This window comes from Cavia porcellus, unplaced genomic scaffold, assembly GCF_034190915.1.
Source record: "Cavia porcellus strain 051 isolate PalLab524CR breed Dunkin Hartley unplaced genomic scaffold, mCavPor4.1 scaffold_1, whole genome shotgun sequence".
In the NCBI taxonomy this organism is placed as follows: domain Eukaryota; kingdom Metazoa; phylum Chordata; class Mammalia; order Rodentia; family Caviidae; genus Cavia; species Cavia porcellus.
The window spans coordinates 153,532,433-153,546,471 of record NW_026947484.1 but is presented as its reverse complement, the minus strand read 5'-3'; the positions used below and the strand labels follow the sequence as shown (position 1 = coordinate 153,546,471).

Genomic DNA, 14,039 nt, shown 5'->3' with positions numbered 1-14,039 from the left:
TTTTTAGTGAACAAAGTGAAAAATAATTTTTTCTTTTTTAAAACTAAGTATGTCTCTTCCAGATCAAATTTTCACCAATAGCTAAAAAGTTGTTTGTGGTAACTGCAGTGAGTGCTGTATCTGTAATTTTTCTGGCCCATCATTTTAAAAGAAGACGTGGGAAAAAGAAAGCAAAAATCTTCCCGTGGGAACCAGAGCACCTCCTGCTTGAATATGCTAGAAGAGCGGCATCAGATAAAGGTATGTGGGAATAGCTCAGTTAAGTGTGCAGGAGAAATCGTGTGTGTGAACCATGGCTGCAGTGCAGTGTTTCAGTGTTTTAGTCCAACACACTCTTCCTAGTTATTTAACTCACTAGTGATGGAGAACATCTTAGAAGCCTGGCATGGTGCATGCCTATGATCCTGGCACTCTGGGAAGCTGAAGCAGAGGGATTGATTACCTGGACAGTTTAGTGATTTAGTAAGGATCTCTCTCAAAATAAAAATAGGGTGAGGGTGTGGCTCAATGTGAAGACTCTGGGTTTAATATTCAGTAGTGTCAAAACCAAAAGACCTGTAACAGATGCATTTTATAGAAAGATTAGCACATAACAGATAAGTCAACAGAAAAAATCATTTGAAATTCTGCCAGGAAATAACTCCTGAAGACACTTTTGAGATATATATGTATATCGTAGTTTTTTATTTTAAAGAATTTTAGTGGTACATTTTAGATCTACATAATGACAACATTCCTCATAGGGAATTTGTACCTGTATGTGATACATCTTGCTTCTTTTTTTCTTCCCATTCCTTTCCCCTCCCTTCAACCCCTCATTATTTACAAAAGCTTTATTTCCATTTTTTACCTTCTGTTCTTTTTTTCTTGCCCTTTCTTTCCTTTGCCCTTCCCCCTCTCTTCTTCCCTCCCCACTTGGACATTTTCTTCTCACTTCTCAGTACCTATCACAAATTTTGGTTCTTATTTATACATTTGGTTTCTCACACCAGAGAGAGTGTTCTATTTACACACATGTCCAATTTATTTCATTTAAGAGTATGGTCTCAAGGTGCAGCTTGTGATGTGTGACTATCTGTTGCTTTATATTTATGTTTAAGTATCATATTGAAATAAATTTGATATTTGAATCAATTTGATATATTAATCATACTGAATACAATTTGATATATGTAAATAAGTTTATATATATGTTTTTTGTTTTTTGAGACAGAATCTTGATGTGTAATTCAGGCTGGCCTTGAGCTTACTATGTAGCTCAGATGGGCCTCAAACTCATGGCTACCCTCCTACCTCAGCCTCCCAATGCTATATTACAGGTGTACACCTCCACACCCAGCTTTGTTATTTGTTTTTTTTTGTTTTGTTTTGTTCTGTTTTTTTTTTTGCAGCAGGGATTGAACTCATGACCTACCATTTGCCAGGCAGTTGCTTATGCCACTGAGCTACATTTCCAGCTACAACTTTGTTATTTGTATATTTAAAGTAAAATTGCCCCATATTTTATAATCTGTTTTTAGTATATTTGACAATGTACAAGAAAGTTTTTCCAGGTCAATAAATATGTATCTGTGTTACCTTTTTCCTTTTTGTCTTGTCTCTTTGAGACAGGGCTTCACTATGCAGTTCACTATGCTGGCCTTGAACTCACGGTGTTCCTTGTGCCTCAGCCTTCCCCGTGCTAGAATTATAGGCATGCAGTGCCACCACATTGGCCTATATGCTATTATTTTTAATATGGAATTAGTGTTAAATTTGTACACATGCAGCTGTGTGGGAAGGACAGTTCTGTGGGGGGAAATGTGTAATCCCAGCACTTAGAAAGCTAAGGCAAGAGGATTACTGTGAGTTCAAGGCCAGCCTGGCCTCTAAAGTGAGTTCAAGACCAGCCTGAACTATATAGTAAAACCCTATCTCAACAAAACAAAAAGGCCAGAAATTCTTGTAGGATATTAAATACTAAGGAAAAAGGCAAATACATGCAAAACAAGAAAAACACAAATATCCTAAATGAAACAAAGGGAAATGGTTAGATAAATTAAGTACCACACCCAGTTGAATTTCTGGCATTTTAAAGGGTTTGAGAGGCTGAGGCAGGAAGGTTGAAGCAAGTTTCAAGGCAATCTATGCTTCATATTGAGTCTGAGCCCAGCCTGAACTATATAGTGAGACCCTGTCTCAAAACTGGGGAATGGGGAGTACAAAAAAAGAGGGGGTTGTGATTTTGTTAGAGATATGGACATACAAGGGTTTTTTGTTTTTGTTTTGTTTTTTTTGATACTGGAGCTCAAACTCACGAACTCATGCTTGCCAGGCAGGCACTTCTGCTGATGAGCTAAATCCCCAGCCCCTGTTAGAGATATGTATTGCTGCATTGTACCAATAAAAATAATTTTGTAAGTGTGCTAGGTACTTTAATGCCCCATGCCTGTTACCAAGGTTTAAATCCAGTGCCTCCCACAGAGCTACACCCCAAACCTTTTCATGTTTTATTTTGAGCCAGGATCTTGCTGTGTTACCCAATTTGGCCTGGGACTTGGCCTGTCTCCTACCTCAGTGTTTCAGGTGTCTCTAACTCCAGGTGTATGCCCTTGTGCACAGCTTCTTGGCTCTTTATTATTTAATTTGTGGTATGATTTTGTCATGCATTTTTATAAGCTTTTCTCTATACAGATTTATTGAGGGTAAAATTCCTTGTACAAGGTAACCTGGACCTGCTCCCCAAAATGTGATCCTTTCCTGCTAGTATCCTAATAAGTTGGTTAAAAAGCAGCTTCCTCTAAAATAAGTAGAAAAATACTTATTTTCACCTTTGTACATCAGGTGAATGGCCTAGTCACTGGGACTGTAATAGTTGTATGAGGTACTTAACAGGCAGGACTGAGTCCCAGTGGAGGTGCTGAAGAACCCTCAGGAGACCTTATTCCATGCACCGCCACTGTTGTTTCTTTTTGGATCCTAGTGTCCCCGTTAGCTGCTTTGAAACACACCACAGGAAGAGCAGTTTACCTGCTTGCCGAGCCAGAACAGTTATCACCACAGCAGCCTGCCCACTGTGGGAGCCCCATGGCACCCCAGATCATGTCCTGTGAGTCTGCACCTGGGACTCCTACAGAGGATGGAGTCTTCATTGTGCCCCCCAAGTGATGCTCTGAAGTCGCTTCCATCCTCCGGGCTATTGCCCCCAACCTTTTGTCATTTGTTTTTAGTGAGTGACTATTTGTGCAGCAAATGTTATAGTAATGGTCACTGTTATTTACTGGTATTTTATTCAATCTCAATGAAGTGCTATATGTAGTGCTTTATTTAACTTTCACTGCAGTTCTGTAATTTAGGACTACAGCTTTATGTTATTCTTCCTGTTTTATACATAAGGAAAATTGAAATATGTAAAAGTTAAATGACTGATTGAAGGCCATATAATTGCATTTGAATCCGGGTCTTAACTGCTTTGTTAAGAAAAACTAAGACATGATGTGTGCCCTAGAGGGATGGGTAGATGGGTAGAGGAAACAATATTAAAAACTAAATATGCTTTGTAATCCCAGCACTCTGGGAGTCTGAGGCAGGTGGTTTCCAAGAGCCCAGTCTGGGCAGTTAGTAGTTTAGTAATACCCTGTTTCAGAACACACAAAGGAAGCTGGATGTGGTGGCGCACAACTGTAATCCCAGCATTTGGGAGGCTGGAGCAGGAGGATCATTACAAATTTGAGACCAGCCTGAACTACTACAAAGTGAGTGGCCACAGTGCAGCAAGACCCTGTCTCAAAAACAACAAAACAACAATAACAATGGGGGGATTTAGCTCAGCGGCATAAGTGCCTACCTGGCAAGCATTAGGTCATGAGTTCAATTCCCAGTACCACAAAACAAACAAACAAACAAACAATAACAACAACAACAAAACCCCACAAATGAAACCCCTAAATACAATATAATACAATAGAGATAAGGCTTAGATGTATTTCAGGAAAAGAAATGCTTATATTTTAAATTTATTTATTTTTACCTGAAGATTATGGTTTAATATATTTTAAATTTATAATTTGAAGATTCACAGTTGTCAATATTTTTATATTTTTATGTTGATTATAATAGACCAGTCCAAACCATCCTGATTAATCAGGCAAATGCTTCACTCTTCATTGCAGAAGGGGATTTTTAGCAGTGTTACTGTATTCATTTATGTTTTGGTACAGATTGATTAAAAATCAGAAGCTTCCTGAATGAATGTAATATAAACTTGTAGTTTTATGTGAAATGTTTCACTGGAATTACCCACTTTTAATATGAGTGTGTTTGTTTAACAGGTTCAAGTTGTTCCAGCAGCAGGCAGAATTTGACTCTGTCTTTAAGTTCCGCCAAAGACAGAGGATCTCAGTCTTGTAACTACGCCAATGGGGGGCTTTTCAGTAAATATTCGGGTTCTGCACAGAGTTTGGGCTCTGTAAGTAAAAATGCGTTGCTATTTTTCTCATGTTTACTTATTTCTTGTTATCAGTTAGCTTAAGGGTCACACACATGTAACTTAGTATTGAAAGACCCTAAGACAGCATCTGGTTAAGTTTGTTCTTCAGGCAAATAAGTGCCCTTCTCTGGATAGTCCCCAGGGTCTCTGCATGGGTGGTGGAGTCCACGGGGTCCTGGGAGGCGGCCTGGATATAGGAGCACTGCTTCAGGACGAGGTCTGTGTGAGCAACCTGCTGACCCAGCCAGGCTTATTCTGGGCCATGAGGCCTCAAGGGTTCCCCCCAGCTCCTTTGCACCTTCCCCAGAAGTCATTGGTGAGCTCAAGGCCTGCCTGCTGTGTCAGAATATTGACTGAACAAGTGAGGAAGGACATTCACATCTATTTAAAGCTAATGGAGTCTAATTAACTTTAAAAATAGGTAGGAAGTGCACTCTCCCCTTAGTACAGAGCAGGCAAGACTACAAGATGAAAAATGTATTCTCTGTCCCCTCGGGCCTGTTCCTCGGGGCGAATATCAACAATTCCTGTTTATTTCTAGAGAGTATAGCACAAGCCTCTATCCACATGTCTGTTCCTTTCTCCTGCTAGTTTGCATAACACCGTACTCTGTTCTGGGTACCTTGTTTCTGTATTTTGCTGGAATGTATAGCTGTGTGTAGCTTTGCATTTTTTTAGTTAAAAAAATGTGATCTCACTATGTTGCCCAGATTTGTCCTGGACTCCTGGGCTCAGCTGATCTTCCTGCTTCAGCCTCTAGAGTATCGAGGGCTATTACAATATGCCACCATGTCCATCAGAAATACACTACCTTTTTCAAGGCTCTTCCAGGGTAAGGACATCTAGATAAAGGTCTGCAGACTCCACTTCTATGAAACTGAGCAGAATAATGAAGAATATACCTCGTCTATAATCTAGATGCCCTCAGAGTCAGAGTGGGCCTATTTAGAATATTCTCGATTGAAAGGTGAAGCTGGTTTTTTTTTTTGTTTGTTTACTTATTTTGTTTGTTTGTTTGACACAAGGTCTTGCTACCTACTTCAGGCCAGCTTTGAACTCATTGTGCAGTGCAGGTTGGCCTTGAATTTGCTGCCATCCTCCTGCCTCAATCTCCTGAGTGTTGGGATTCCAGATGTGCACCACCATGCCCCACTTTTCTCTGCCTGGCTTTTTCCTCTCAGGCAATACCATAGATGCCTGTATTGGGCTCATGGCAGCAGCATTGCTAAGGAGGGAATGGCCCATAAAACTTGGCAGCTGGGTCTGAATGTGGGAAGAGCCAGGTGTACTGGTGCATGCCTGTAATCCCAGCGCTTTGGAGGCTGAGGCAGCATTGCTGTAGTTCAAGGCCAGCCTGGGCTATGCAGTGAGTATTGCTGTAGTTCAAGGCCAGCCTGAATGACATAGTGAGACCCTGTCTTAGAAAAACGAAGATAAAAAAAGATATGGGAAGACATGCGGAAGATGAGTTCTGTTTTTGAGAAATTATGGTAGTGGAAGTAGCATTAAGTGAGCTTGAGAAGAGAGGAGTTTTTCCTGTGGGAAGGGGCTGAGGTGCTTTTATGATAGAGTCACTTTGAGCTGCTGGTGGAAAAGCAAAGTGGAATTACCAGTAGCTGATGAAAAGTGGTTGTAGGATTTCCAAAAGAAGACATAACTGGAATTAGGGGTTTGGTAGTCACCCACATTGAGGCAGATAAGATGATGGGCTTAGTGGGCCTTACGAGAGTAGGACTTGTGTGACAGATACTTTTAATCATTTAGCAGAGCCAGCGTGGCCAGAAATTCTAAGACCATATCTGGGTATCCGGCCAAGAGTTCTGATTGTCAGTCTCAAGAATGCGGTGAGAAAAATAAGAAACAGACAAGTATCGAATTCAAACAATGGCTGGGAAGTCAGCGTATCTGGCTCCCAAAGCAGCCACTGTTTATTAGCCGTATACAGTGATAGGTGGGGTTAGCAAAAGATTACAATTCATCCAATACTCCAACTCCAGAGGGCATGGATAATTTAGAGGTATCTTATCGTGGAATATAATCCTGAGATGATTTAAGAAGCCATAGATGATCTTATGCTTGGAAGAGTCAATGGGAAATCTCAAATGGATGGTACCATAATCCCAATTTTTCCTTTTATCCCATAAAGAAATATGCAAAACCAGTCACTGTGAATTTGTGATCCCCAACAGGTGTGGTGGCATGTGCCTAGAATCCCAGAACTCAGGAGTTGAGGCAGGATTGCTGTGAATTTGAGGCCAGGTTGGGCTACAAAGTGAGATCCCATTTTAAAGAAAAGGAAAAAAAGTTCTGAAAGTAGAATGAGCTAGCTAAGCCCGATTTTTGATGCAAAAATCAATTTATGTTCAAAATATTGTTCTACTTGTATACTTTTGAACAGAGACTTGGAATAATTAGGGTCATAGGCACCTTAACTGGAATGAAGTCAGGATTATGTAAGGTACAAATCACATGGGTTGTTTTATTAGGAATAAGATTATTAATAAATTGAGGATATTAAAGATCACAACATGCTGTCCAAGAGAAACTTGGAAATAATGTCTGTGCATCTTAATTTTAGGTCCAGAGTGTCAATTCTTGTCACAGCTGTGCTTGTGGCAATTCCAACTCATGGGACAAAGCAGATGAAGATGATGTTAAACTTGTTAATATTCCTGTGACCACTCCTGAGAACTTGTACTTAATGGGTAGGAATGCTATGGTAAAATTTTAAAATATCATGCTCATATTTAATTTGAAAGTAAAAAAAGTAAGTTCTGAGAAAAACAACTATGGTTTTAAATGGTTTTTCTATGTGTTGAGTCAAGCTGCATATTACATACTACCGTACCAATTGTGTTTGTTTTCTGAGGGTGCTATAACAAAGTACCATAAACATGGTGGCTTGAAACAACAAAAATTTATTCACTCAGAGCCCAGCAGTCTTAGTGCATTATGACTGAGCTAAAATCAGGTGTCAGAACTTCTTGCCTGTTCCTTCAAAGTGAAGGGAAAAGGCATTTCTTGCCTCTTCCAGTGCTGGTGGCTGCCACCATTCCTTGTCTTGTGGCCACATCACTCCCTCTCTGGTCTGTAAGCCACATCATGTGGCCACTTCATCACAGATAATAAAACAATCTGGGCAAGAGACCCGTGGGTCATTTATACTTATCTCTCATCTCTTGTTACAGTTCCCTTTACAGAACAGGTGGCCTTAAGAGGATTGGTGGTATATGTTTGACTTCCTCTTATAAAACTGCTGACTGCTTATGAAACAGTCTGAGTCATGTTCTGTGATGACTCCGTGTGCTTCCCAAAGAAGCAGCATTATCTCTGGGCAGGTTTGCTGTTAGGTAATTCTTCCTGTGCTCATTGAGAGTAATTGGATGGATAGAGAAGACAGAAAAAAAGAAAGGATGAAGACTTTGGAGTTAGTGCAGAAATGAGGGTGGATATCATTTTTTTTATTTAAAGAGAAAAAAGAAAGGACATAAAAAAACAAAGCAGTAGAAGGGTAATACAGAATTATACAGTAATACAGTATAATTACAGTATTACAGTAATACAGAATTTCAAGAAAAGGTATTACAGTAATACAGAATTTCAAGAAAAAAAATACACAGTAAGAAATCACTAGTTAATAGGTTACATATTATAACCTAGAAACAGTTGTCCAAATTACAAAATTAAAGCATTTAAAGTGGACATTCATACAGTGATATTGGAGACAGTTCCGTTCAGTGATCCAACAAAAGCTCAGTAATATAGGGTGGATATCATTTTTAAAAATAGAATAATGGATATAATTGTTTTGTAGAAGCATAAATTTTTAGGATGAAAATCGAAATGATGTTCTTTGTCACAGAACATCAACAGGAAACAAAGGCCTACATTGCTTTTGAAGATTTTGTTTAGGGTTCTAGATCTACAGATAATAATTGAAGAAATAATGACGTTAAGAGAAGAGATTTTCTTCATATACTGTATCCTAAAAACCTTTTGAGAATGTCTTATGTAGGTTTTTCTTTTTCTTTTTCCTGAAACAAAGTCTTGCTCTGTAGCCCAGGATGGCCTCAAATTCACAGCAGTCTTCTTGCCTCAGTCGCCTTTGTCCTGGGAGTGTGTGTGCCACCCTCCCTGATTTGTCTGGATTCTTTAGCAGTTTTTTTTTTTTAATAGAGAATTGAACCAAACAAAATAAAACAGAATGCCAATCAGAATAGAACAAAGAAAGTGATACAAAACTTCAGAATAAGACAATAGGAAATCAACAATGGCTACCATAATACCTCTTGTTTTCTTCCAAATAGCTGTCTATACATCAGACATTATAAAATCAAACAAAAAACAATAAAACCAATCAAAACAAAACAATGAAAGCATTACAGGACTTCAAAAAAAATTTTTTTTGGACTTCAAAATCTTGAGTGGCTTTTTAAAGACCTTTTTCTATGTGTAGAAAACTTGAAGTTTTTGTATATATATAATCTTATTGAGACAAGATTTCATGATGTAGTTCAGGCTAGCCTTAAACTCACTTTTTAGCTCAGCCTGGCCTCCATCTTGCAACAATTCTCCTGCCTCAGCCTCCTGAGTGCTGGGAAAACAGGAATGTGCCACCACACCTGGCTCTGAAGTTGTACTATATTTGATTGTGTTTGAAGTACATAGTTATTTTGATAAGCCTTTGCTTTTTCACTTGGAGAAAAAAGAGGTGAGTCACTCTTTTTTCTCCCATAAAAATTTTCTCTAAGGAAGGTAATGAAATTCTTACTTGGACTGTAGCCAATGCTTTATGAATATCTTGCAGATTTTTAATTCTGGCCAACCAAATTATCCACCTAAATCAGCAAAAAAGAGGTAATAGTCGTTTCCCTACCATCTGGGAAAAAATGTGATACAGGCTTTTTTTCTTCTTGGTTTTTTGAGATGGGGTCTTATGTAGCTCCAGCTGGCTTTGTGTTTTTTTTTTTTTTTTAATTTTATTTTGAAAGTAGTAAAATACAACAGAACAAGACAGAATAAAGCCAACTAAGATTGTACAGTGAAATTGGTACAGAACTTCACAGCACGTTACCGGGATAACAGTGATAGGTATCACAGTATATTTCATTATCTTTACAATAGTTGTTCTTTCAATCATGTATATCAAATACAGAATCATAAAAAATCAAATACAGAACATTATAAAACTTATCAAAACAGAAGATTGAATAGAGCAGTACCATTAATCAGAATAGAGCAAAACAGTAATAAAAATATTTGCCTTTAAAGAAATGGTAGAAGGAAATCCCCCTTACTTGCTACGGTCAGCCTCCCAGGAGATGCTCAGATTTCTGGTTCCCATTTGCTAACAGGGGGACAGGAAAAGCGGAGTTGAAAAGTGGGGTGTTTGACTCTAGGCCGTGCACCTGTAGGTTCACTATTGCTTAGCAGGGAGGCAGGCTGGTTGCTTGGTTTCTCTGGCTGGCTTTGAACTAACTGACTGTGTAGCTCACTCGGGCTTCAGATTTCCAGCACTCCTGCCTCAGCCTCCTGAGTGGTGGGTGGTATTATAGGTATGTGCCACCAAGCCTGGCCACATTTGAGTTATTTTTATTTTTTAATTTTTATTTTTTGGTACAGGGGATCAAACTATGACCTAGGTGCTTATGCTGCTGAGCTAAATCCCTGGCCCATTGAGTTATTTTTAAAAAAATAACTCGCGCCCCCACCCAAAAAGAAAGAAAACATGGTGACCAGTTTTTCTCTTGAGTTTTGGTGGGTTGGAACTGTAGGCCTAGGGGGCTGGGGATTTAGCTCAGCGAGTTCGATCCCCAGTACCCATAAAAATGAAAAAGACAAAAAAAAAAAAAAAAAAAAAAAAGAACTGTAGGCCTAGAATATTGGGAAATTAAGATTCTATCATGAAATAATATGAGTCTAAAGTTATTTTTTGGTGCCAAAATCACAGGAAGACTATGCTGTTGCTGATAATGTATGGAAACATTACAGAGTGCAAATAACTTTATGTTAGCGTCTTTTTTTTTTTCCTGAGCGATTGTCCTGTTCTTACTTTCCAGGCATGGAGTTGTTCGAAGAAGCGCTGCGTCGGTGGGAGCAGGCCCTCACCTTCCGCAGCAGGCAGGCTGAGGACGACTCCTGCAGCTCCATTAAGCTGGGCGCGGGTGACGCCATTGCCGAGGAGAACGTTGATGTAAGGAGACTGGGTGGAGACTGCCTCCTTATTGGCAGAGCTGACTGTCCTCAGTGTGACCACAGCACCCTTGATCTCATTGACATTTAGTAGAACTTTTCTTTCTTATCTTCCTTGGGCTGTGTGAAGGACTTGATGTTTTCTGTTGAGTTACTTGTCATTCATCCCAGTGGCTTGCTCTCTGTATCCTAGGAAGTTCTTTTCAGTGCTTGGATCAGACCTAGGGTTCACTAAACCACACCCTCATTCCCACTCCCTCTGCTTTTGAGTCAGGATCTTGCTGCCAAGGCTCCCTGAACCTTGGTGTCTTCCTGCCTCAGGCTACCTAGAAGCTGGGTGTCAGGTGTGGGCCACTGTGCCTCACCTTGGGAAGTTTTGAAAAACCTGTTTTGTATTTTGGTTTTGCTTAAGTGTTGTTATATTTATGAAGTCACCTAGAGGAGGAACTGGACTAATTCTTACGGGTCATTTTGGTAAACTACTAATTCTCAAACTTGGGAGTATGTGGGAGTCTCCTGGAGGGCTGCTGATACAGAGGTAGGGACTCCATGCCCAGGTTTGTAATTCATTAGGATGTGGTGGCTCCAGACAACTGCATTTGTATCCCCAGATCACAGAAATGCTGCAGGCCTGGAGACCCTCCTCTGAGAAGCCTGGAGCCAGTCCGGCTCCTTCATTTTCAGATAAACTGAATCCCTGAGACCTGAAATCATTTTGCCAAAAGCACAATTAGAACCTAGATCTCATAGCTTCCATTATGATGCTCTTCTTCCTACTGCCTAACAGTAGTTTTTTATGTCCTTCTCTTTCCCTGCTTTTTACTTAAAAATAAACATTGCCTGTGTAGAATTTTAATGTTGCTGTATGTTCTCTTGGCAGGACATTATCAGTACTGAATTCATCCATAAACTTGAAGCTCTGCTGCAGAGAGCGTATCGTCTTCAGGAGGAGTTTGAAGCTACCCTCGGGGGATCTGGTCCTGATTCCCTTGCCAATGATACTGGTAAGATGGGTTGATTTATTTCTGTGGTTTTAAAAATTTTTATCGGAGGGGCTGGAGATTTAGCTCAGCGGCATAAGCACCTGCCTTGCAAGCAGGCGGTCGTGAGTTCGATCCCCGGTACCGATAAAAATGAAGAAAAAGACAAAAAAAAAATTTTATTGGTACATTTTAGATATGCATAATGATGACATTCATCATAGGGAATTTGTACCTGATACACATCTTGCTGCTGTCTTTTTTTTTGGCTTTTTGAGACAGCATCTCATTGTGTAGCCCAGGATGGCTTCAGACTCACAGTGATCCTGCTGCTTTAGCCTCCCAAGTGCTGAGATCATAGGTGTGCATCACCATACCTGGCTTATATAACAGCATTTTTTTTCCCCTGTGACGGGGATCAAACTCACGACCTTGCACTTGTAAGGCAGGTGCTTATGCCACTGAGCTAAATCCCCAGCCCCTTACACCAACATTTTTGTTGGCTTTTGTATTTTATTTTATTTTTTAGAGGGGCATTATTTCCTATTTTAAAGAGAAAATAACAGTCAGGCAGGTGGCACATGCCTGTAATCCCAGCACTCAGGAGACTCAGGCAGGAGGATCATTGTGAGTGCGAGACCAGCCTGGACTGCAGAAGAGTTCAAGGTCAGTCCAAACTGCATAGTGAGACCCCGTCTCAAAAAGACAAAAAAAAAAAAAAAAAAAAAGAAAGAGAGAAAAGAACTTTGAGAAAATTCTTCAGTACTTTTTTTTTTTGAGACTAGGTCTTGATGTGTAGTTCAGGCTGGTCTTTGTCTTACAAAGGCTGGTCTTACAAAGCTTTTTTTTTTTTTTTTTTTTTTTTTTTTTCTTTTTCATTTTTATCGGGACCAGGGATTGAACTCACGACCGCCTGCTTGCAAGGCAGGTGCTTATGCCGCTGAGCTAAATCCCCAGCCCTTTTACAAAGCTTTTAAACAGAGAACCAGGTCTTGAACTTGCCATGGTCCTCCTGTGTCAGCCTCTCAAGTGCTGGGATTATAGGAATGCACCACTATCCCTGGCTTTTCTTCAATTAAATCTTTCTTAAAAAGTTTTTTATTAGTATATGGTTGCAGTTTGTAATGATTATACATCATGGGTGAAGTGGGTTCATAAACAATATAGGAATCCAAGCAACCAAAGTGATAAATTTGGAATTTAATTAGCTGAGCTCAGTGACCACTCAAATAGACCCACTTCAGTCTCACTGAGTGGCCCTGAACTGGAAAATTACAAAGCTTTTAAACAGAGAAAAAGATAAAAAAAAAAAACAAAAACAAAACAAAAAAAAAAACTTAAACAAAGCTTTGAAACAGAGAACCACAAAAAGACATCCTGTTGGAAACAATTTAGCTAGAATCTTACATTAATTTTGGTTGACACCTATATCCTGCTTCTTTTGTTGAGCAGGTTAATTTTTCTCTTGTAGGTACAGCTCATTCTGCTTTTCTCATGGGACTTACACCCTGAGTAATTTTCCATTTTGCTGAGTCAAATACAGGCCACTAGTTAAATGCAGAACTCGAGATGGTGTCAGTTATGCCAAGCTACAGCAATGAGAATTTGGCACATGTGCATAATACATCTTAATTCTCTTTACCTTCTCTTTGAGAGGCCTAAAACAAAGGAGTAATTAAAATTGTTCTTCAACTTCTGTAAATGTTCTAAAAGAGTGAAATAAGACAAAATCATGTTTTTTTACTCAAAAATAATTTAAATCTAGTATAGTGGCCTCAGCCTATAAACCTAGCTATACAAGGGAGGCTAAAGCAAGAGGATCACAAGTTTGAGGCCAGTCTGGTCAATTTATTAAGACCCTGTCTCAAAATAAGTTTTTTCTTTTTCGGGGTAAGACAGGGTCTCCTGTAGGTTAGCCTGGCCTTTAGCTCACTATGTAGCCCAGGTTGGCCTCAAACTGGTGGCAAATCTCCTGCCTCAGCCTCCAGAGGGTGGCATTATACTCAGCATACTTTCAATTACCTTTAATCTATGCTTTCTCATAATATTATTGTCACCAAATATTATTTGTGTGACAGGTATTTTTAATAGTTTCTTATTAGTATAGGCAATGCTTTGATACATCTAGCAGATTTTTTTTTTTTTTTTTGTCTGAGGCAGGGTCTCACTGTGCTGTGCAGGCTGGCTTTGAGCTCAATTTGTAGCCGAGGTTGGTCTCTAACTTGCAACAATCCTCCTTCAACCTCACAAATGCTGGGATTACAGATGTATGTTACCATGTCCCGCTCTTATCTGGCAAATTTCAGACCAGGAAAAAAAAGTTGGTAATATTCATGACAAAAAGTATAATTTCCCGGGTTGGGGGTTTAGCTCAGTGGCACAAGCTCCTGCCTGGCAAG

At 39.6% G+C, this 14,039-nt stretch overlaps 1 protein-coding gene across 2 annotated transcripts in view; it reads left to right on the top strand.

Annotated features, from left to right (window-relative positions):
• Positions 1–14,039, top strand: part of Miga1 (mitoguardin 1) — a 67,869-nt gene that overhangs the window by 9,263 nt on the left and 44,567 nt on the right. For both annotated transcript variants that reach the window (XM_013143062.3, XM_063258015.1), the window contains exons 3-7: positions 63–240; positions 4,311–4,447; positions 7,047–7,173; positions 10,528–10,661; positions 11,541–11,664. In XM_013143062.3, the coding sequence (XP_012998516.2) occupies positions 63–240; positions 4,311–4,447; positions 7,047–7,173; positions 10,528–10,661; positions 11,541–11,664 (700 nt within the window). The remainder of the gene's footprint in view (positions 1–62; positions 241–4,310; positions 4,448–7,046; positions 7,174–10,527; positions 10,662–11,540; positions 11,665–14,039) is intronic.